This window comes from Asterias amurensis, chromosome 6 (genome assembly GCF_032118995.1).
Source record: "Asterias amurensis chromosome 6, ASM3211899v1".
In the NCBI taxonomy this organism is placed as follows: domain Eukaryota; kingdom Metazoa; phylum Echinodermata; class Asteroidea; order Forcipulatida; family Asteriidae; genus Asterias; species Asterias amurensis.
The window spans coordinates 16034993-16057295 of record NC_092653.1 but is presented as its reverse complement, the minus strand read 5'-3'; the positions used below and the strand labels follow the sequence as shown (position 1 = coordinate 16057295).

General features: G+C 37.5%; 5 protein-coding genes across 5 annotated transcripts in view; 1 reads left to right on the top strand and 4 right to left on the bottom strand.

Annotated features, from left to right (window-relative positions):
- LOC139938916 (DNA repair protein RAD51 homolog 4-like) overlaps positions 1 to 22303 on the top strand; it is a 155628-nt gene that overhangs the window by 111929 nt on the left and 21396 nt on the right. The window lies entirely within an intron of this gene.
- LOC139938261 (uncharacterized) lies at positions 78 to 3795 on the bottom strand. Its single transcript, XM_071933675.1, has 2 exons — positions 2814 to 3795; positions 78 to 265 (listed from the first exon to the last, which is right to left on the bottom strand). The coding sequence occupies exons 1-2, from the start codon at positions 3793 to 3795 to the stop codon at positions 78 to 80; spliced, it is 1170 nt and encodes a 389-aa protein (XP_071789776.1).
- LOC139938260 (ficolin-2-like) lies at positions 10846 to 11898 on the bottom strand. The gene has a single exon (XM_071933674.1). It carries the CDS (start codon positions 11896 to 11898, stop codon positions 10846 to 10848), a length of 1053 nt encoding a protein of 350 aa, XP_071789775.1.
- On the bottom strand, positions 17581 to 18612 carry LOC139938259 (fibrinogen-like protein A). Its single transcript, XM_071933672.1, has one exon. The coding sequence runs from the start codon at positions 18610 to 18612 to the stop codon at positions 17581 to 17583; it is 1032 nt and encodes a 343-aa protein (XP_071789773.1).
- Positions 19450 to 22260, bottom strand: LOC139938254 (ficolin-3-like). Its single transcript, XM_071933667.1, has 4 exons — positions 22161 to 22260; positions 21204 to 21460; positions 20558 to 21155; positions 19450 to 19607 (listed from the first exon to the last, which is right to left on the bottom strand). The coding sequence occupies exons 1-4, from the start codon at positions 22258 to 22260 to the stop codon at positions 19450 to 19452; spliced, it is 1113 nt and encodes a 370-aa protein (XP_071789768.1).

Genomic DNA, 22303 nt, shown 5'->3' with positions numbered 1-22303 from the left:
TCTGCAAGTTGTAGGTGAAAATCACAACATTTGACATCTTGTAAAAACCTTTATTGTGGTTGGAGGATAGGGAGCTGTTAGCTTGATGAACTTCCATAGTCGGTTAAACGTTCATCTTCATAATCAAATGGAGCAAACTCTGGCATTGCTGACAATGGTTCTCCACTGGTCTCATAGGGTGCGTTCAGACACAGTACTACATTGTAAAGTTGGTTTAAATCATGGTTCAACTCGATTGAGTTCAACTCAGTGTGTCTGAATGGATCTAAAGTTAGTCCGAATCGAGTTCAACCCACAAAAGATAAACCGTCCAGGGAGGGGGTTTATCTTTAGACCGTTTCGGGTTTATCTTTTAACACTGTGTGTGGACAGAATAAAAAAGATCACATCCGGTTTAACTCACAACAGGCAACCCATTGACCTCTGTAATCATTACGTAAACACACGGTGACCAGTGAACAGGACAATAAACAGGATCTTAAAACCAAAGATAAATCGGATCAGGTTTAATTCAGTGCTGTCTGAACGCAAAGGGGTTTTATTTTTACGATCACCCCCTACTGCTCGTAAAAGTTAAACCGGTTCGGGTCTAACTTAGTACGCTGTCTGAACATACCCTTAGTCCATGACTAGTAGGTCATGGGGATTAATGCCGGAGTCCAACTTTAGGATGTCTACGAGACACCCTCTTGATCTTTTACCATGTTGAGGCTCCCAATTGTAAAGAGGTTATACGCGTCCATTTTGATAAGAATTGCAATGTTTTGTATGTCTAAAGCCCGGTTCAGACTTCCTGCAAATGTGAATGCGTTACGAATGTTGACGTCACAGCCCTGTTCACTGTGAATTTTGGGCAACCGTTGAGCCTTATAGTTCAACTGATGTGACTTATTTGTTGCGAATTTTTGGCCTAACTAATTTTATCTTAATTGCATTCACAGGAAGTATGAACCAGATTTAGTCTAGTTGTGATTGAGGAGAGCTGGGCTTGGAGTAGGAGTGTGGTCAGGTTTAGGGATGTATGGAGGAGAAATCACTAAAAAAGACCTAGGCATGATGTAGACTGAGAATGAATTGTAGAGACAGAAATAAGCAGGCAGAATGACAAGTAAGATTAACATGACTGGTATGAGCTGATTGTTTTATTTCCTCACATGGTGGCTGTGAAATAGCCTGAATTACAAACAACAAACTGAATTTGATTCTGGTTGATGGGACTGCACTAATGGTAAACTGTTGATGCTGATCATTTAATGAGAATACTAAACTAATCTGAGTGTACTAGATTGGATGTTAGTTACAGGTACAATGTTCAGATTGTCGTTTGAGGATGAAGGTTTTTAGAGGGGAATATCTATTGTTATAAAACTTGGATGATCACCGTTTTTTAAGTTGTCTTCGAAACCAGCTTGTTTTGTTGATAAGCTCTGTACTAAAACCCAAATTCTTGTTTTCATGAATGGATTGTTGACCATGCAGAGCATGCATTGAATAAGGTTTACCAGCATGTTATTTTTGTGCGTTTTTTTTAAACTACTCTTTGGTGCAGTTAAAAAGTTAAGACTTAAAACACAAATAAAACTTACTATTTGAGTTGCAAACATTTCCAAAATACAGCAACAGATGTTTGTTGTGAAAATTCATATTGCGTTAGGACTTTCTTACTTCATTTGAAGTTTTTATAATATATGATTATATTGCTGTGTTAATTCAAAAACAGTAAGTCCTTTCAATAACAATGTAGTATATCAGAAATCAGCTGAATAATATCTAACATAGTTTAAAATATTTGTCATATTTAGTTGAAAATTTGTATGGACTTACCTAATATAAACTTTCAAAAACTCCCTAAGGGTCATATCAAAAACAGCCTAATTTCCAAGATCTAGAAAACAAATTGAATTAAAAACAAACCAAATGTCTTGTTCAAAGCCAATATTACAAATTGTTGCCAAATCTATATACTTTGAACTAGTATTGGTAATTGATAACTATTTTGCTTGAGTATCTCCTTGTAAATTGGGAAAATACAAACTTCCTTCTATTTATACACATCCAAGACTACGTTTACTTTTCTTCAGATGAATTTCTACCACCTATTTACATTTGATTTAATTGAATGCTTGACGTGCCTCTTGCTGTTGGCTTTTGTGAACTACAATGATCTGTACAGCCTAATGAACTTGAAGGAGCGTTGTTTGACCAGCATGAATGCTAAACTGCAGTAATTGAATTGCTCATTTTGAAAGATGAATGCTGATGCAAAAAGGGCAATCATTTTCAAACAAAATCGAAGATGCTTGATATTAAATTGAGTGAATTCTTACTGAAAGTGGTAAGTCAAAGCAATCAAAAACATTTAACTTTGCCGATACCAGCAAAACCACACAGATCTACAAATCACCATTGATATCTAGCCTACAGCCTACTTTTTGTTTTAAAGGGTTTTTCTTTTGGTAATCATTACCTTGAATTAAAAAGATTTGCAAAATTCGTTTAAGGTGCATTAAACTAATGAGGTGCTCAAAAAGTCTCTTCATGTGCGGTCTGCTGTTTTCAATAACAACATACAATCTCAAAATACAACTCATCAAACTTCTAGAAGGGTGGTTGAGAGCAGTTTGTATTTTAAAGGGTTAAACAGAATATTAGTATAACAAACTATTTAATGTTGTTTTTTTGTTCAAGAATTTGCTTCCCAATCTTTTTTCCAGTGCTCTATAGTGTAATAGTTAAAAAAAATTAGAGGCGCATTTTCATTGAACATGTTTTGACCGATTTGTATCCTGTCACCCAATAAAACCAGTTGATACCATCCTCACTGGTAGATTCATATGGATAGTACATACCATTTAAATTAGCTTCATAACAATGATTATACCACCATCCTCCTTTGCAAGTTGCAGCACAGTGAACACTGTCCCACAGATCATTATCCTTGTCCTTAGTGGTGAACATCATTCCATTGTGGTATTGAAGTGAATCTCCTGCTGTGCTGCTCGCCTTGTATGAGCCAATCTCAAGTCTAAAGCTGTCCCCATCAATCTTGAAGTGTCCATATTCAGCAAAGGATTCTTCTCCATCCCATCTGACTATCTCAATCTTCAGCTTCCATGGTCCTGCAGACTCAGTCAGGGTACGTAGGTTGTCATTTCCAAGCCAGAATTCACCAGATTTGTCACCAAAGCCATTCTGGTAGTCAACCCAGTTACGGTAGAAATCAACACTGCCATCTTGACGCCTCTGAATGACCATCCAGCCCTCACCATCAGTGTCCATGTCACAGTAAACTTGCAGGCCATCATTGAATCCAGCAGGGAATATTGTGTAGATACCACTCACATGACCTGCTTCGAGAAGCTCCTGGCAACTGCTGTGTTGGGGCCCAGAGGAGATGGTTGTATCAGGCTGTGTAGGGAGTGCTTGGTCAGGTACAGAGAGGTGAGGTGTTTCTACATCAGCATCAAAGTACACACTACCATAGTGTGTAATGAAGTCATCAGGATACTGAGCCCTGGTAGCATTGTTGAGCTCACACAGATGATCTTCTATGTTGTAATTGACTGAGTGGCACTGAGGATCAGCATGGCAGTAACTCACACAGAGGACATGAGACCAACTTACTCTCACTTGATATGAAAGTTGAAGTAGTTTTCTATTTTCTGCGGATAGAAACTCTCTCATCTTTGTTTTACAGGCAGCTGCATCAGAAGCTGTTGATAGTTTGGTGTTTAAAATGATCAGTGTAAGAATGATAGCTGCATGTAGCATCAGGAGTTGTGTTAAAGAAGCCATCATACATTGTATGTATAGCCAGTCGTGGTTGATGTAGATTTGCTTCCAATATCTCAAAAATAGAAGGCTGACTCTTCACCGGCTGATTGTATGGAATATAGGCTGATGTGGGATGCTGTCATTGGTTGTCGCTTGTCACATGTTGTAGTAAAAGCACAAGCAGGAGTGATATGGTTGGTTGGCTTGCTATTTTGTCTTCACCTCTTGTGTCAAATTCAATTACTGAAAGCACCACCAGAAGTAATATTGTTAGTAGGCTTGCTGTTTTGTCTTCACCATGTGCGTGAAATTCAATTACTTAATAAATTCCAATTAAGTTAAATACAAGGCAATAGTGTATAAATCCACGGACAGTGCAAACAATGCTAGAGGTCAGATTACAACAGAAAAACTACTGCGGGTTGAAAATAATTTAATTAGTTTGCCATTTTTTGGTATGATTAAATTTCCTTCAAGCAGCTTAAATATGACTCTTCCTTGTGGATATAACCACCATAAGAAGTTCACAAGAAATTTGTCAACCTGAGGTGTGTGTGTTCTTTGCATTGGTGTATTGAGCACTACATGTACATCAAGAACGATGCAAATTATTATTTGCAGCCTCGTTGCACGTTTACTGAAATTATAAGTTGCCATTTCTAAAGATGTTCACTCTTGAGTGGAAAAAAGGGACAAAAATAGCTGTAGTTATTAAATTAACTTGCATTTCACCTTGAAAGCTCTGTCTACATGTCATTAAAGCTCAAGCCCATTTCAAGGTATGGAAAAGGCAAGGCATTACTAGTTTGAGTGGCACATCTTCATGGAACAGTGTTTGACCCATTTACTTGTAATCACCAGAATAGATGAATGCATATTTACCATCATATCTGGTGGTTTTGATATGGACAATTTATATTAGAACAATATCATGCCTTCAACCAGCATCATCCTTTGTACTGCACATCACAGTTCTGGTACTGCCCCATCCAACTGATGATTATTGTCCTTGCCCACGGTGCTGAATATCATTCCATCGCGGTAATCAATTTCATCACTTTTCTTGTTCATAACTGCTGTTTTTTTATACGCATGTGTAAAACTAAAAATACGTTTTTGGGGTTGAACAGAGAACAATTGACTAGAGTGGGATCCGAACCAATGACATCCGGATTAACGTGCCTGCGCTGTAATCCAAAGGTCGTTGGTTCGACTCCCACTCCAGCAAATTTTTCTTTGTTCAACCACCAAAACCATTTAAAATTTTACCCAGTCAGTTTCCCTTGTAGTTCTTATTGTAAACTCAAAATACAAATACAATAGAAATATAAAGAGTTATGTAAAAAGTAAGGTGACTTGGATACTTGGATAATAAGGGTTAAATTCAACTGCAGTATCAGAATGTTTTTTCATTTGTTCAGAATTCAGACTCCCAATCTTTTTCCAGTGCTCTACTGTGTAAAATCTTACCGATTTGAGAGGTGAATTGGTCACATGTTTGTAAACATTTTCGGCTCAAGCGATGTGGTTGGATGGCTGTTTGTATTGTCCTCACCTTTTGTGCATAAGTGATTGTTAGCAGTACCTAACCATGCGGTATATTGTTAGTTAAATCCATGGAGAGTTGTTAGTATATTTTTATACAAGGCAATTTGAGTCTAAGAAGGATATATTAAACTTGAAGGTGAATGTTGGCGGTATAATATTCCTTCAAGTGGGTGTGACTATTACCCTTAGCTACCAGATGGAGCTCAATATTAGCAGCATGGATGCAAGGAGAAATTAATTTATTCTGTTTTCAAAGAAGTTTACGCTTGACAGGAAAACGTCATGTACAGAAAATTGCATTTCTGTGCCTTTCTTAAAGTAGGAATTCGGTCAAGGCAATTTGATGCTGGAGGCGAGTGTGGATATATCAATACCAATTCAAACCATCATTTTTTTGTTCACATTTTCATGAATATTTACATATTAGGCTCTATGTTCCCAAGAATACCACGTTGTCTTCTGTGTCTTTCAATTTGAAACCAATCTCTAGGAATTGATCCAGCAGCATGGGTCTATGCATTATTTGTGTGTATTTTACAGGATTGTAAATATTGTGGCGGGCACGGGTCGTTATCGGATTCGCACTTAAATAAAACTTGACACTGACTCTTGCCGACTCAAGTTGAAGTCACTAAGCGGACTTGAGGCTGAGTGGCGAGGTTCGTTTGGGAGGCAATATACCGCCCGATTATAAAAGATGGTAAACCTCTCTGTCAAGATACACACAGTTCGTCAAATAATACACAGTTCCACAAGAGATTTATGCGTGGTTTAATGTGTTTTAGTTGTCAACCTCTTCAGTATCCAATAAACATGAGTTAATGTGGTTTAATTGTCAACCTCTGCAGTAAAAAATGAACAAATGTGGTTTAATTGTCAACCTCTGCAGTAAACAATAAACATGAGTAATGTGGTTTAATTGTCAACCTCTTCAGTAAACATTAAACAATGAGTAAATGTGGTTTAATTGTCAACCTCTGCAGTAAACAATAAGCATGAGTTAATGTGGTTTGATTGTCAACTTCAGCAGTAAACAATAAACAATGAAGCATCAGTCAATGTGGTTTTAAGTGTCAACCTCTGCAGTATCCACCACAATCAATGACCAATACAGAGCTACAGAACATTAAATAATAAAGTACCAATTACTTGCAAAAGACACATACGTTCTACTGAACTATTACCCGTGATTCTCGCGCCTAAGCAGCACCAGCTTTCGCCTAGTCAACCTCCTAAATAAAGGTCAAAACGCCACGCGTTAACAAGCACGCGCCGCAGCAGTGCCAAACACGCATCCGGTATAAGGCACAAAAACGTCAACCACGCCGCCGGTAAACCACAAAACAGCAGTCAACCACACTGCAATATCGACCATTATAGGTACAGCAGCACAAAGCAATCACCTGCACGAGTCCCGCAGCCGCCACAGTTGAGGAGAAGTGGACTAGCACAAAGCACAGTCTTCCCTGCTTCAACTCACGTGTACCCCCTGAGACATTAATTCACACAGATACCCTGAACCACAGTCCTGCTAGTCAACCACAAAACTAAAGTTGGCTAACTCAGCGACAGACTGCTACCAAAAAGATCGACAAGCACTCAGCTTCCGTCAATCCTCTCACACAGAGATATTCTCACGATCAACAGCACAAAGCTTCAGTTAATCAGTGAAACCTAGAATTGGCTGCATATAACTTGCAATAAATCACGCACGCTAGCGCAGATTGCACAACAAATAACACTTGGGTAATAATCAGAGTCAAGAACGTACCTGTTTCTTCCTTGAATGCTCGCTGCCGACTGACGATGCACGCATGGTCCCAGAAGTACCAGCGTGCCCGGCAAGCCAACGCATGCGCAGATCGTGCATAAGCTCACGCATGCTCATAACCAAATAATTTATAACATACACCCGGCACTGTCCGTCACAATATACAATTTGGTGATTCTGTTTTAGTTCACTGTGAATGTATCACAGCAAGAGGCTAACTAAGTATGGTCAGACAAAAAATTCAACCCCATAAGAAGTATAGTAAGGACATAGGAAACACCAAACACAGAGCCATGGTGAAACTTACCCTCCCTCCATTTTGGGGGTTGATTGATTAACATCTTTGAAGGGGGAACTGTTTTTGTTTTTTTTGTTTTTTATTATGTTTTTTATACAGTAAACAACTCTTTTGTGCTTGCTGAAAGTAAAGGAAACAAAGTTAGGAAATTAAAACACATACACATTTATTGAGTTGAAATACTTTCAAATGAACTACACCAAATACAAGTTGCACAAGAACGCAAATCACAACTGATGAATAGATTAATGTAATCTGCAGTGGTTGCTATTTATTTGAAGGAATCTTGTTGTTGAATTGAAACTTGTTTGCATTGGAAGAAAGTATGTTCATACATTTGTCTCTCTTTGGGTTAAACAATCCAAATCTTTTCTGTATTATGTTGTGTGGACACTTATAGGCCTGGGTGACCATGATGGTACATTAACATCTAGCAACATTTGGCAGTCCTATGGTTCATACCCTAGGTATCCATCCAGGTGCCTTATTCCCAATATGTTTTTTATTGCGCTGCTTTTGTGGGGTGAATAGTATTGATCTGTTGAAGCCAGAAGGCTGCAAGAGAATAGCGCCCTCTACTGCCTCCAGAGCTTGGTACTCATCACCTGTTTTTACTTTGCATGTTCATAGACTCCCTAAGTTGACAAAAGGTGTGGAAATTGGTCAAGGAAATTTAATTAGACCCTCTTGATCTTTTACCATGTTGAGGCTCCCATGTATAGAGGTTCTGCTTCCTTATTGTTTAGAATTTGAATAATTTTTATGTATAAGTTTATTTCCTAGTTGTGATGAGGAGGGCTGGACTTGGAGTAGGAGTCTGGTCAGGTTGAGGGATGTGTGGAAGAGGAATCACTGAAAAAGATCTAGGCATGATGTAGAGTCAGAATGAATAGTAGAGACAGAAATAAGCAGGCAGAATGACAAGAAAGATTAACATGACTGGTATGAGCTGATTATTTTATTTCATCACATGGTGGCTGTGAAATAGCCTGAATTACAAACAACCAAATGAATTTGATTCTGGCTGATGGGACTGCACTAATGGTAAACTGTTGATGCTGATCATTGAATGGGAATACTAAACTAATCTGAGTGTTACTAGATTGGATGTTAGTTACAGTTAAAATGTTCAGATTGTCGTTTGAGGATGAAGGTTTTTAGAGGGGAATATCTATTGTTATAAAACTTGGATGATCACCGTTATTTAAGTTGTCTTCATACCAGCTTGTTTTGTTGATAAGCTCTGTACTGTAACCCCATTCTTGTTCTCATGAATGGATTGTTGACCATGCAGAGCATGCATTGAATAAGGTTTACCAGCATTCTTGTTTTCATGAATGGATTGTTGACCATGCAGAGCATGCATTGAATAAGGTTTACCAGCATTCTTGTTCTCATGAATGGATTGTTGACCATGCAGAGCATGCATTGAATAAGGTTTACCAGCATTCTTGTTTTCATGAATGGATTGTTGACCATGCAGAGCATGCATTGAATAAGGTTTACCAGCATTCTTGTTTTCATGAATGGATTGTTGACCATGCAGAGCATGCATTGAATAAGGTTTACCAGCATTCTTGTTTTCATGAATGGATTGTTGACCATGCAGAGCATGCATTGAATAAGGTTTACCAGCATTCTTGTTTTCATGAATGGATTGTTGACCATGCAGAGCATGCATTGAATAAGGTTTACCAGCATTCTTGTTCTCATGAATGGATTGTTGACCATGCAGAGCATGCATTGAATAAGGTTTACCAGCATTCTTGTTCTCATGAATGGATTGTTGACCATGCAGAGCATGCATTGAATAAGGTTTACCAGCATGTTGATTTTGTGCATTTTTTAAAACTACTCTTTGGTGCAGTTAATAAGTTAAGATTTAAAACACAAATAAAACTTATACTATTTGAGGTGCAAACATTTCCAAAATACAGCAATGGATGTTTGTTGTGAAAATTCATATTGCGTTAAGACTTTCTTATTTCATTTGAACTTTTTGTAATATATGATTAAATTGCTGTATTAGGTCAAAAACAGTAAATGTAGTATATCAGAAATCAGCTGAATAATATCTAACATAATATAGTTTAAAATATTTGTCATATTTAGTTGAAATTTTGTATGAATTTACCTAATATAAACTTTCAAAAACTCCTAAGGGTCATTACAGTGTTACTTGGTTCACATCAAAAACAGCCTAATTTTCAAAGATCTAGAAAACTAATTGAATTGAAAACAAGAAAGACGATTTAAATATCTTCATGTCAAATCTATATACTTTTGAACTAGTATTGGTAATTGATAACTATTTTGCTCGAGTATCTCCTTTTAAATTGGGAAAATACAAAGTTCCATAGGAAGGAACTTTTATTTATATACATCCAAGATTACATTTACTTTTCTTCAGATGATCGTCTACAACCTGTTGACATTTGATTTAATTTATTGCTTGACATGCCTCTTGCTGTTGGCTTTTGTACAATGATCTTTACAGCCTAATGAACTTGAAGGAGCGTTGTTTGACCAGCATGAATGCTAAACTGCAGTAATTGAATTGCTCATTTTGAAAGATGAATGCTGATGCAAAAGGGGCAATCATTTTTAAACAAAATCGAAGATGCTTGATATTAAATTGAGTGAATTCTTACTGAAAATGGTAAGGCAAAGCAATCAAATACATTTAAATTTGCCGATACCAGCAAAACCACACAAATCTACAAATCACCATTGATATCTAGCCTACAGCCTACTTTTTGTTTTAAAAGGTTTTTCTTTTAGTAATATTCATTACCTTGAATTAAAAAGATTTGCAAAATTCGCTTAAGGTGCATTTAACTAAGGAGGTGCTCAAAAAGTCTCTTCATGTGCGGTCTGCTGTTTTCAATAACAACATACAATCTCAAAATACAACTAATCAAACTTCTAGAAGGGTGGTTGAGAGCAGTTTGCATTTTAAAGGGTTAAACAGAATATTAGTATAACAAACTATTTAAAGGAACACGTTGCCTTGGATCGGACGAGTTGGTCAAAACAAAAGCGTTTGTAACAGTTTTTTATAAAATGCATATGGTTGGAAAGATGTTTTAAAAGTAGAATACAATGATCCACACAAGTTTGCCTCGAAATTGCGTGGTTTTCCTTCTACTGTGCGAACTAACATGGTCGGCCATTTATGGGAGTCAAAGTTTTGACCCCCATAAATGGCCGACGTGTTAGTCGACGAGGTAAAAGGAAAACCACGCAATTTTGAGGCATGTTTGTGTGGATCATTGTATTCTACTTTTACAACATCTTTCTACCCATATGCATTTTATAAAAAACAGTTACAAACGCTTTTCAAAGACCAACTCGACCGATCCAAGGCAACGTGTTCCTTTAATGTTGTTTTTTGTTCAAGAATTAGCTTCCCAATCTTTTTTCCAGTGCTCTATAGTGTAAAAGTTAAAAAATTTTAGAGGCGCATTTTCATTGAACATGTTTTGACCGATTTGTATCCTGTCACCCAATAAAGCCAATTGATACCATCCTCGCTGGTAGATTCATATGGATAGTACATACCATTTAAATTAGTTTCATAACAACCATTAAACCACCATCCTCCTTTGTAAGTTACAGCACATTGAACACTGTCCCACAGATCATTATCCTTGTCCTTAGTGGTGAACATCATTCCATTGTGGTATTCAAGTGCATCTTCTGCTGTGCTGCTTGCCTTGTATGAGCCAATCTCAAGTCTAAAGTTGTCCCCATCAATCTTGAAGTGTCCATATTCAGCAAAGGATTCTTCTCCATCCCATCTGACTATCTCAATCTTCAGCTTATATGGTCCTGCAGACTCAGTCAGGGTGCGTAGGTTCTCATTTCCAAGCCAGAATTCACCCGATTTGTCACCAAAGCCATTCTGGTAGTCAACCCAGTTACGATAGAAATCAACACTGCCATCTTGACGCCTCTGAATGACAATCCAGCCCTCACCATCAATGTCCATGTCGCAGTAGACTTGCAGGCCATCATTGAATCCAGCAGCGAATATTGTGTAGATACCACTCACATGACCTGCTTCGAGAAGCTCCTGGCAACTGCTGTATTGAGGCCCAGAGGAGATGGTTGTATCAGGCTGTGTAGGGAGTGCTTGGTCAGGTACAGAGAGGTGGGGTGTTTCTACATCAGCATCAAAGTACACACTACCGTAGTGTGTAATGAAGTCATCAGGATACTGAGCCCTCGTAGCATTGTTGAGCTCACACAGATGATCTTCTATGTTGTAATTGACTGAGTGGCACTGACGATCAGCATGGCAGTAACTCACACAGAGGACATGAGACCAAGTTACTTTCACTTGATATGAAAGTTGAAGTAGTTTTCTATTTTCTGCAGATAGAAACTCTCTCATCTTTGTTTTACAGGCAGCTGCATCAGAAGCTGTTGATAGTTTGATGTTTAAAATGATCAGTGTAAGAGTGATAGCTGCATGTAGCATCAGGAGTTGTGTTAAAGAAGCCATCATACATTGCATGTAGATTCAGTCTTGGTTGATGTAGATTTGCTTCCAATATCTCAAAAATAGAAGGCTGACTCTTCACCGGCTGATTGTATGGAATATAGGCTGATGTGGGATGCTGTCATTGGTTGTCGCTTGTCACATGTTGTAGTAAAAGCACAAGCAGGAGTGATATGGTTGGTTGGTTTGCTATTTTGTCTTCACCTCTTGTGTCAAATTCAATTACCGAAAGCACCACCAGAAGTAATATTGTTAGTAGGCTTGCTGTTTTGTCTTCACCATGTGCGTGAAATTCAATTACTTAATAAATACCAATTAAGTTAAATACAAGGCAATAGTGTATAAATCCACGGACAGTGCAAACAATGCTAGAGGTCAGATTACAACAGAAAAACTACTGCGGGTTGAAAATAATTTAATTATTTTGCCATTTTTTGTTATGATCAAATTCCCTTCAAACAGGTTAAATATAACTCTTCCTTGTGGATATAACCACCATAAGAAGTTCCCAAGAAGTTTGTCATACTGATGTGAGTGTTTTCTTTGCATCGGTGTATTGAGCACTACATGTACATCAAGAACGATGCAAATTAATATTTGCAGCCTCGTTGCACGTTTACTGAAATTATAAGTTGTCATTTCTAAAGATGTTCACTCTTGAGTGGAAAAAGGGACAAAAATAGCTGTAGTTATTAAATTAACTTACATTTCACCTTGAAAGCTCTGTGTACATGTCATCAAAGCCCAAGCCCATTTCAAGGTATGGAAAAGGCAAGGCATTACTAGTTTGAGTTGCACATCTTCATGGCACAGTGTTTGATCCATTTACTTGTAATCACCAGAATAAATTAATGCATACCATCATAGCTGGTGGTTTTGATAAGGACAATTTATATTAGAACAATATCATGCCTTCAACCAGCATCATCCTTTGTACTGCACATCACAGTTCTGGTACTGCCCCATCCAACTGATGATTATTGTCCTTGCCCACGGTGCTGAATATCATTCCATCGCGGTAATCAATTTCATCACTTTTCGTGTTCATAACTGCTGTTTTTTTTTTATACGCATGTGTAAAACTAAAAATATGTTTTTGGGGTTGAAAAGAGAACTATTGACTAGAGTGGGATCCGAACCAATGACATCCGGATTAACGTGCCATAGTGTGTAATGAAGTCTCTGTTCAACCCCAAAAGTCATTTAAAATTTTACCCAGTCAGTTTCCCTTGTAGTTCTTATTGTAAACTCAAAATACAAATACAATAGAAATATAAAGAGTTATGTAAAAAGTAAGGTGATTTGGATACTAAAGGGCAAGGCTAGTGGTGAAGTTAATTGTCATAGAAAAAGAGTTGAAAACCGACCTTAACACACAAATTTAGCCTTGGGAGGTATTCAATTAAAGCTGATATTCTATAAAAAAGTAAGATCCATATTGATTTTGGAACCAAGTGAAGCCTCGCATTTTAAGGCAATCAATTAGGTCACCAAGGACTGTGTCGTTCGGGCTGTAGCCAGTGAAGCTAGTGGTAAAGTTGTCTTAGAAAAAGAGTTTAAAACTGACCTTAAAACACGAATTGAGTCTGAGCAGGTACCTAATTAAAGCCGGTATTCTTTAAAGAAGTAACTTTTCTCATTGATTTTGAAGCAAGTGTAGCCTCCTCACACATGGCAAGCAATTAACGTTGGTATTGACGTCAGTTTTTGTAGCTTGTTGAATTACGATTTGTGTGCATGATGTCTTTTGCCATATTTTAAGAATCTATACTTTATAACAGTCTTGATTACAAATTGCATCTAAGATACTCTCACAAATACAAATTACTTAAATGAATACCAAACTGCATTTCAAAGCAATATTAAAATCAGAAAAGGTGGATCGTGTGCTTTGTTTGTGTGTGGTGGTGGGGGGGGGGGGGTTGAGGCAGGCAGTTGCAAATACAAAATCTTTTAGGCTGTTCGTTTCTCAAACTATCTGCTTAGGGATGCTATGGTCCTGGGTGAGGGTCTCCTCCAGCCTGGTTCCACCATGTTTTATAGCATTGCTGCTGTAGCCGAGTTGGATGATGTTTTTGTTGCTCAATATTCTCATGTGTATTCATAACCTTAATCTGCCAAAGTCGTTTTTTTACTTTCATGCTCTCTGCAAAAGAGAATCTAGTTTTGCTTAATTAGGTAAAGTTTTTACATTAGCTGGGCATTTCTGGTTCACAGCTGGAATATAAAGTTGACATCATTTATGTATAACCAAAGCCTTCACAAAACTATAAAGAAATGTTTCAACTTGATATCAATAATCTGTTGGTTTGATCTTGCAGTGATGTTCTGTTGAATGAATGGGACAACCTAAGCAGACAGTTCTTTAACATTTGAGATATCCTTGTTACTTTGGATAGACACTGGGAGACTGCACATGACGTGGACTCTTCCATGGTGAGTTTCTTCAATTATTAACTCTCCTGATTTACAGTAGGAGTAATTAGAGGATGGCACTTTCTTTGTACAGATAGGGGAGACAGTTGTATAACCTGCACTACAGTTCATCCAATATCTCTTTAGTCGGTGAAAATACTGGAATTTAGCTATTTTTGTAAAGTTTGTCAGTTAACAATTTGTCAAGGAAAAACGTCCTGGAATCTTGTTGAACCCACCAATGATGATACATAACAATTAGTAATGGCAGTTCCATATTCTAGTTAACTTTCTTACCTCTCATGATACATCTGTGCCTTGTTCTCAGTAAATGTTGATTATGCTGTCTTTGTGGGGTTTAGTGTTCTTGATCTCTCAAAGCTATAGGATGCAAGAGAAGAGCGCCCTCTGCCTCCAGAGCTTGGTACTCATCACCTGTTTTAACTCTGCATGTTCTGCATGTTCCAAAGACTCCCTATGTGGTGGGGAAATTGGTCAAAGGAATTGGACTCTAACAAGTTAGTGTACACTTTTATATTACAATTTCTGTATCCCCCAAACAGTTTTTTTTTTTGGGGGGGGGGGGGGGGTGGGGGTGAATCTAGGTCTGATCAAGGAGAATCGCAAAGTACAATACTGCCTGTTTGATTGTGCACAATGGTTGAAGGGCACTGTGGGAAGGAAATGGCAAAACTGTTTTTACTGTTGCCCCAACAATGCAAGATTCCATTTGGAATGTCATCATAGTTCCTGATGCAATGTGGGGCTAGAGCCAAGAAGCAAGGGGAGTTCAGCGGAATGGCTCTATTCATGGAGCCATTTTCAAACAGGTTCGTTCATCCATGTATTGCGTTACAAGTAGGAATACTTGTTTTTTGTTGAGTACCAATGTTGTCTGCAAGCTGTAGGTGAAAACCACAACATTTGACATCTTGTAAAAACCTTCTCTACCATGGATTCATGAAAGGGACCTGTTAGCTTAGTTAGATGTTCATCTTTATCATCAATCGATGGTTCTCTACTGGTCTCTTCACTCTATGATTGCTAGTAGGTCATGATGATTTGTTCACAATGTTGCTTCGAAATGTTTTTTTTTTAATGTATAAGTCTGTATTTCCTAGCTTTAGGAGGGCTTGGCTTGGCGTAGGAGTCTGCCCAGGTTGAGAGATGTATGGAGGAGAAATCACTGAAAAAGACCTAGGCATGATGTAGACTGAGAATGAATTGTAGAGACAGAAATAAGCAGGCAGAATGACAAGTAAGATTAACATGACTGGTATGAGCTGATTGTTTTATTTCCTCACATGGTGGCTGTGAAATAGCCTGAATTACAAACAACAAACTGAATTTGATTCTGGTTGATGGGACTGCACTAATGGTAAACTGTTGATGCTGATCATTGAATGAGAATACTAAACTAATCTGAGTGTTACTAGATTGGATGTTAGTTACAGGTACAATGTTCAGATTGTCGTTTAGAGGGGAATATCTATTGTTATAAAACTTGGATGATCACCGTTTTTTAAGTTGTCTTCAAACCAGCTTGTTTTGTTGATAAGCTCTGTACTAAAACCCAAATTCTTGTTTTCATGAATGGATTGTTGACCATGCAGAGCATGCATTGAATAAGGTTTACCAGCATGTTATTTTTGTGCATTTTTAAAAACTACTCTTTGGTGCAGTAAATAAGTTAAGATTTAAAACACAAATAAAAGTTATACTATTTGAGTAAAATTCTTCAACAAAAAGTTGCCAAAATACGGCAAAGAATGTTTGTAGTAAAAATCCATATTGAATGAAGACTGTCTAACTTAAAACTTCAGTTAAGTTTTTATATATGATTTATATTATATTGCTGTAGCAGGTCAAAAACAGCAAGCCCTTTTCGTAACAATTGTATCAATTCAGAAATCCACTAAATAATATTAAATATAATAGTTTAAAATATTTGTAACATTCACTTGAGAAATATATTGGACTAAAATAAACTTCTGCAATTATTATAATTTAAAAAAACTCCCTATGTGCTATAACAGTGTCACTGGGTTCACAACAAAAACAGCTCAATTCCCAAAGATCTAAAAAATATTGAATTATAAAACAAACAATCCCAGACTACATTTTCACTTTTTTCAGATGAATTTCTACAACCTATTTACATTTGATTAAATTGAATGCTTAACCTGCCTCTTTATGCTGGCTTTTGTGAACTACAATGATCTTTACTGTTGAAATTAAATTGCTCATTTTGAACAATGAATGGTGATGCAAATAGAGCAATCATTTTCAAACCAAATCGGAGATGCTGGATGTTAAAATGAGTAAATTTGTGCTGAAAGTGGTTGGGAAAAGCTACCAAATACATTTAAAATTATAAACAGATAACAGTAAAACCACACAGATCTGCAAATCACCAATGATATTTATAGTAAATGTTAATTTATTTTTCCTTAAGTAAAGTTTTATAACATTGAATTAACAAGATTTTAAAAAAATTGGTACCGATACTTAATAACATGAGATTATAGTCAACTACTCTCTGTGCTCACTGAAAGTGCATCAAATTAATGAGGTGTTCAATGTCTCAAACAAAATCACCAAACTACACATCAAATGCATAATTACTGAAACTGAAGCTTGCCATGGATTGGAGCAAATCTCTAAAAACTCCCCAATATTTCTTCAAATTTCACTACTATACATGCTATAGCCTTATCTGGTGCAAGACAATATAGTGCTTTTAAAGAAACACTGGAAATCAGTGTCATTTCCTCAAAGGTATACTCTGATTTAATTTTTTAATAAATTGTGCTGTTTTTTTCTTCTTTCGTTTTCAATTCTTACCTTAATTTAAATGTCACCACATGCACAAAAAACATTGATGAATATGCCCATTTTTATCGCATGTGTAAAACTCAAAATACATTTTTGGGGTTGAACAAAGAAAAATTGACTAGAGTGAGATTTGAACCAACGACCTCCATATTGACATGCCTGCGCTCTAATCCAAAGGTTGTTGGTTAAAATCCAACTCCAGTAAATTTATCTTTGGTCAACCCGAAAAATCATTTAAAAGTTTACCGATTCAGTTTCCCTTGTGGTTTATATTGATATATTCTAAATACAATACAAATATAAAGAGTTATGTAAAAAGTAAGGTGATTTGGATACAAAAGGGTTCAACTCAACTTCAGTATAAGAAGGTGTTTTTTATTCTTTTTGCAAGAATTAGCTTCCCAATATGTTTGCAGCGCTCTACTGTGTAAAATCTTACCAATTTGAGAGGCGTATTTTCATTGAACATGTTTTGACCGATTTGAATCCTGTCCCCGGATTAAACCACCATTTACTATCCACGGTATTGCCTTCATATGGATAATACATACTATTTAAATCGGCATGATAACAATCTTTATACCACCATCCTCCTTTATGATTTACAGCACAGTGAACACTGCCCAACAGATCATTATCCTTGTCCTTGGTGCTGAACATCATTCCATTGTGGTATTCAAGTGCATCACCTGCTGTGCTGCTCGCCTTGTAGGAGCCAATCTCAAGTCTAAAGTTGTCCCCATCAATCTTGAAGTGTCCATATTCAGCAAAGGATTCTTCTTCGTCCCATCCGACCATCTCAACCTTTAGCTTCCATGGTCCTGCAGACTCAGTCAGGGTACGTAGGTTGTCATTTCCAAGCCAGAATTCACCAGATTTGTCACCAAAGCCAATCTGGTAGTCAACCCAGTTTTGGTAGAAATCAACACTGTCATTCTGACGCCTCTGAATGACAATCCAGCCCTCACCATCAGTGTCCATGTCACAGTAGACTTGCAGGCCACCGTTGGTACCAGCAGGGAATATTGTGTAGATACCACTCACATGACATGTTTCAAGAAGCTCCTGGCAACTGCTGTATTGATGCCCAGAGGTAGTATCAGGATGTAATACTTGAGGTGTTTCTACATCAGCATCAAAGTACACACTACCACAGTGTGTCATGAAGTCATCAGGATACTGAGCCCTGGTAGCATTGTTGAGCTCACACAGATGATTTTCTATGTTGTAATTGACTGAGTGACACTGAGGATCAGCATGGCAGTAACTCACACAGGGGACATGAGACCGAGTAACTTTTGATTGATAAGAAATTTGAAGTAATTTCCTATTTTCTGCAGAAAGAAACTCTCTCATATTTGTCTTACAGGCAGCTGCATCAGAAGCTGTCGTTTGATTGATGTTTAAAATGATCAGTGTAAGAGTGATAGCTGCATGTAGCATCAGGAGTTGTGTTAAAGAAGCCATCATACATTGCATGTAGAGTCAGTCCTGGTTGATGTGGATTTGCTTTCAGACCAATGTCTCAAAATGAGAAAGCTGACTCTTCACCGACTGATTGTATGGTATGGAGAATTACGTGGGATGCTGTAACTGGTTACTCCTGGTCACATGCACCAGCAAGAGTGATATGGTACAAAGTCTGGCTGTTTTGTCTTCACCCCATGCGTGAAATTCAATTACTTTAAAATAAATAGGCTAACCAATTTGTATAAATAGTGTCCTTGTATTGGAACTACCAGGCAATAGTGTATAAATCCACGGACAGTGAAAACATCGCTAGAGTTAAGATTACCAAAACAAAATTACTGGGTTGAAAATAATTTAATTAGTTTGCCATTTTTTGGTATGATTAAATTCCCTTCAAACAGCTTAAATATGACTCTTCCTTGTGGATATAACCACCAAAAGGAGTTAACAAGAAGTTTGTCATACTGATGTGAGTGTTTTCTTTGTATCTGTGTATTGAGCACTACATGTACATCAAGAACGATGCAAATTAACGTTTGCAGCCTCGTTGCACAATAAATGAAATTATAAGTTGTCATTTCTAAAGATGTTCACTCTTGCGTGGAAAAAGGGACAAAAATAGCTGTAGTTATTAAATTAACTTGCATTTCACCTTGAAAGCTCTGTGTACATGTCATCAAAGCCCAAGCCCATTTCAAGGTATGGAAAAGGCAAGGCATTACTAGTTTGAGTGGCACATTTTCATGGCACAGTGTTTGATCCATTTACTTGTAATCACCAGAATAGATGAATGCATATCATCATATCTGGTGGTTTTGATATGGACCATTTAAATTAGAACAATATCATGCCTTCAACCAGCATCATCCTTTGTAGTGCACAGCACAGTTCTGGTACTGCCCCATCCCACTGATGATTATTGTCCTTGCCCACAGTGCTGAATATCATTCCATCGTGGTTACCTATTTCATCACTTTTCTTGTTCATAACTGCTGTTTTTTTTGTATACGCATGTGTAAAACTCAAAATACGTTTTTGGGGTTGAACAGAGAACTATTGACTCGAGTGGGATCCGAGCCAATCACATCTGGATTAACATGCCGGCGCTGTAATCCAAAGTTCGTTGGTTCGAATCCCACTCCAGCAAATTTGTCTCTGTTCAACCCCAAAAGTCATTTAAAATTTTACCCAGTCAGTTTCCCTTGTAGTTCTTATTGTAAACTCAAAATACAAATACAATAGAAATATAAAGAGTTATGTAAAAAGTAAGGTGATTTGGATACTAAAGGGTTCACAACTCAACTTCAGTATCAGAAATTGTTTTTCATTCTTTGTTGTCTTCTGTGTCTTTCAATATGAAACCAATCTCTAGGAATTGATCCAGCAGCATGGGTCTATTCATGATTAAGGACATAGGAAACACCAAACACAGCCATGGTTAACCTGACCCCTCATTATTTGGATAAATTGATATTATCATTTTTCAATTGGGAATTGCTAAATTTATAATTTGAAATTACAGTAATCAGCTCTTTGTGCTTGCTGAAGGTGCAGTAAATAAAGTTAAGAAATCATACCAAGTACAAATTCATTAGGTGATTAATTTTTGAACAAATTTCACCAACACCCAAATTACACTTGGGTTGCATGCATTTGTGATACAATTCCATGTGCGGTTTGCTGTTTTCAATAACGGCATTCAATCTCAAAGTACAACTCATCACACTTCTAGAAGGGTGGTTGAGAGCAGTTTGTATTTTAAAAGGTTAAACAGAATAGTAGTATAACAAACTATTTAATGTTTTTTTTTGTTCAAGAATTAGCTTCCCAATCTTTTTTCCAGTGCTCTATAGTGTAAAAGTTTACAAATTTTAGAGGCGCATTTTCATTGAACATGTTTTGACCGATTTGTATCCTGTCCCCCTATTAAACCAATTAATACCCTCCTCGCTGGTAGATTCATATGGATAGTACATACCATTTAAGTTAGTATCATAACAATGATTATACCACCATCCTCCTTTGTAAGTTGCAGCACATTGAACACTGTCCCACAGATCATTATCCTTGTCTTTGGTGGTGAACATCATTCCATTGTGGTATTCAAGTGAATCACCTGCTGTGCTGCTCGCCTTGTAGGAGCCAATCTCAAGTCTAAAGCTGTCCCCATCAATCTTGAAGTGTCCATATTCAGCAAAGGATTCTTCTCCATCCCATCTGACTATCTCAATCTTCAGCTTCCATGGTCCTGCAGACTCAGTCAGGGTGCGTAAGTTGTCATTTCCAAGCCAGAATTCACCAGATTTGTCACCAAAGCCAATCTGGTAGTCAACCCAGTTACAATAGAAATCAACACTGCCATCTTGACGCCTCTGAATGACCATCCAGCCCTGACCATCAATGTCCATGTTGCAGTAGACTTGCAGGCCATCATTGAATCCAGCTGGGAATATTGTGTAGATACCACTCACATTATGACCTGCCTCAAGAAGCTCCTGGCAACTGCTGTATTGAGGCCCAGAGGAGATGGTTGTATCAGGCTGTGTAGGGAGTGCTTGGTCAGGTAGAGAGAAGCAAGGTGTTTCTACATCAGCATCAAAGTACACACTACCATAGTGTGTAATGAAGTCATCAGGATACTGAGCCCTGGTAGCATTGTTGAGCTCACACAGATGATCTTCTATGTTGTAATTGACTGAGTGGCACTGAGGATCAGCATGGCAGTAACTCACACAGAGGACATGAGACCAAGTAACTTTTGATTGATAGGAAATTTGAAGTAATTTTCTATTTTCTGCAGATAGAAAATCTCTCATAATTGTCTTACATGCAGTTTCATCAGAAGCTGTCGTTTGATTGATGTTTAAAATGATTAGTGTAAGAGTGATAGCTGCATGTAGCTTCAGGAGTTGTGTTAAAGAAGCCATCATACATTGCATGTAGATTCAGTCTTGGTTGATGTGGATTTGCTTTCAGACCAATATCTCAAAATGAGAAAGCTGATTCTTCACCGACTGATCGTATGGCATGGAGATTCAGGTGGGATGCTGTAATTGGTTACTCCTGGTCACATGTTTGTAAACATTTTCGGCTCAAGCGATGTGGTTGGTTGGCTGTTTGTATTGTCCTCACCTTTTGTGCATAAGTGATTGTTAGCAGTACCTAACCATGCGGTATATTGTTAGTTAAAGCCATGGAGAGTTGTTAGTATATTTTTATACAAGGCAATTTGAGTCTAAAAAGGATATATTAAACTTGAAGGTGAATGTTGGCGGTATAATATTCCTTCAAGTGGGTCTGACTATTACCCTTAGCTACCAGATGGAGCTCAATATTAGCAGCATTGATGCAAGGAGAAATTAATTTATTATGTTTTCAAAGAAGTTTACGCTTGACAGGAAAACGTCATGTACAGAAAATTGCATTTCTGTGCCTTTCTTAAAGTAGGAATTCGTTCAAGGCAATTTGATGCTGGAGGCGAGTGTGGATATATCAATACCAATTCAAACCATCATTTTTTTGTTCACATTTTCATGAATATTTACATATTAGGCTCTGTGTTCCCAAGAATACCACGTTGTCTTCTGTGTCTTTCAATTTGAAACCAATCTCTAGGAATTGATCCAGCAGCATGGGTCTATGCATTATTTGTGTGTATTTTACAGGATTGTAAATATTGTGGCGGGCA

Excerpts from the sequence above, each read along its gene's own strand:
- LOC139938259 (XM_071933672.1), bottom strand. The coding sequence starts at position 18,612 with ATGGCTTCTTTAACACAACTCCTGATGCTACATGCAGCTATCACTCTT.
- LOC139938254 (XM_071933667.1), bottom strand. The coding sequence starts at position 22,260 with ATGCATAGACCCATGCTGCTGGATCAATTCCTAGAGATTGGTTTCAAA. Across the intron at positions 21,461-22,160 it reads GGGAACACAGAGCCTAATAT|CTTCTGATGAAACTGCATGT; the intron begins GTAAATATTCAT and ends ATCAAACGACAG. Across the intron at positions 21,156-21,203 it reads GTGTGTACTTTGATGCTGAT|CCTGATACAACCATCTCCTC; the intron begins GTAGAAACACCT and ends CTCCCTACACAG.
- LOC139938261 (XM_071933675.1), bottom strand. The coding sequence starts at position 3,795 with ATGGCTTCTTTAACACAACTCCTGATGCTACATGCAGCTATCATTCTT. Across the intron at positions 266-2,813 it reads TGAATCTACCAGTGAGGATG|ATCCATTCAGACACACTGAG; the intron begins GTATCAACTGGT and ends GACTAACTTTAG.
- LOC139938260 (XM_071933674.1), bottom strand. The coding sequence starts at position 11,898 with ATGGCTTCTTTAACACAACTCCTGATGCTACATGCAGCTATCACTCTT.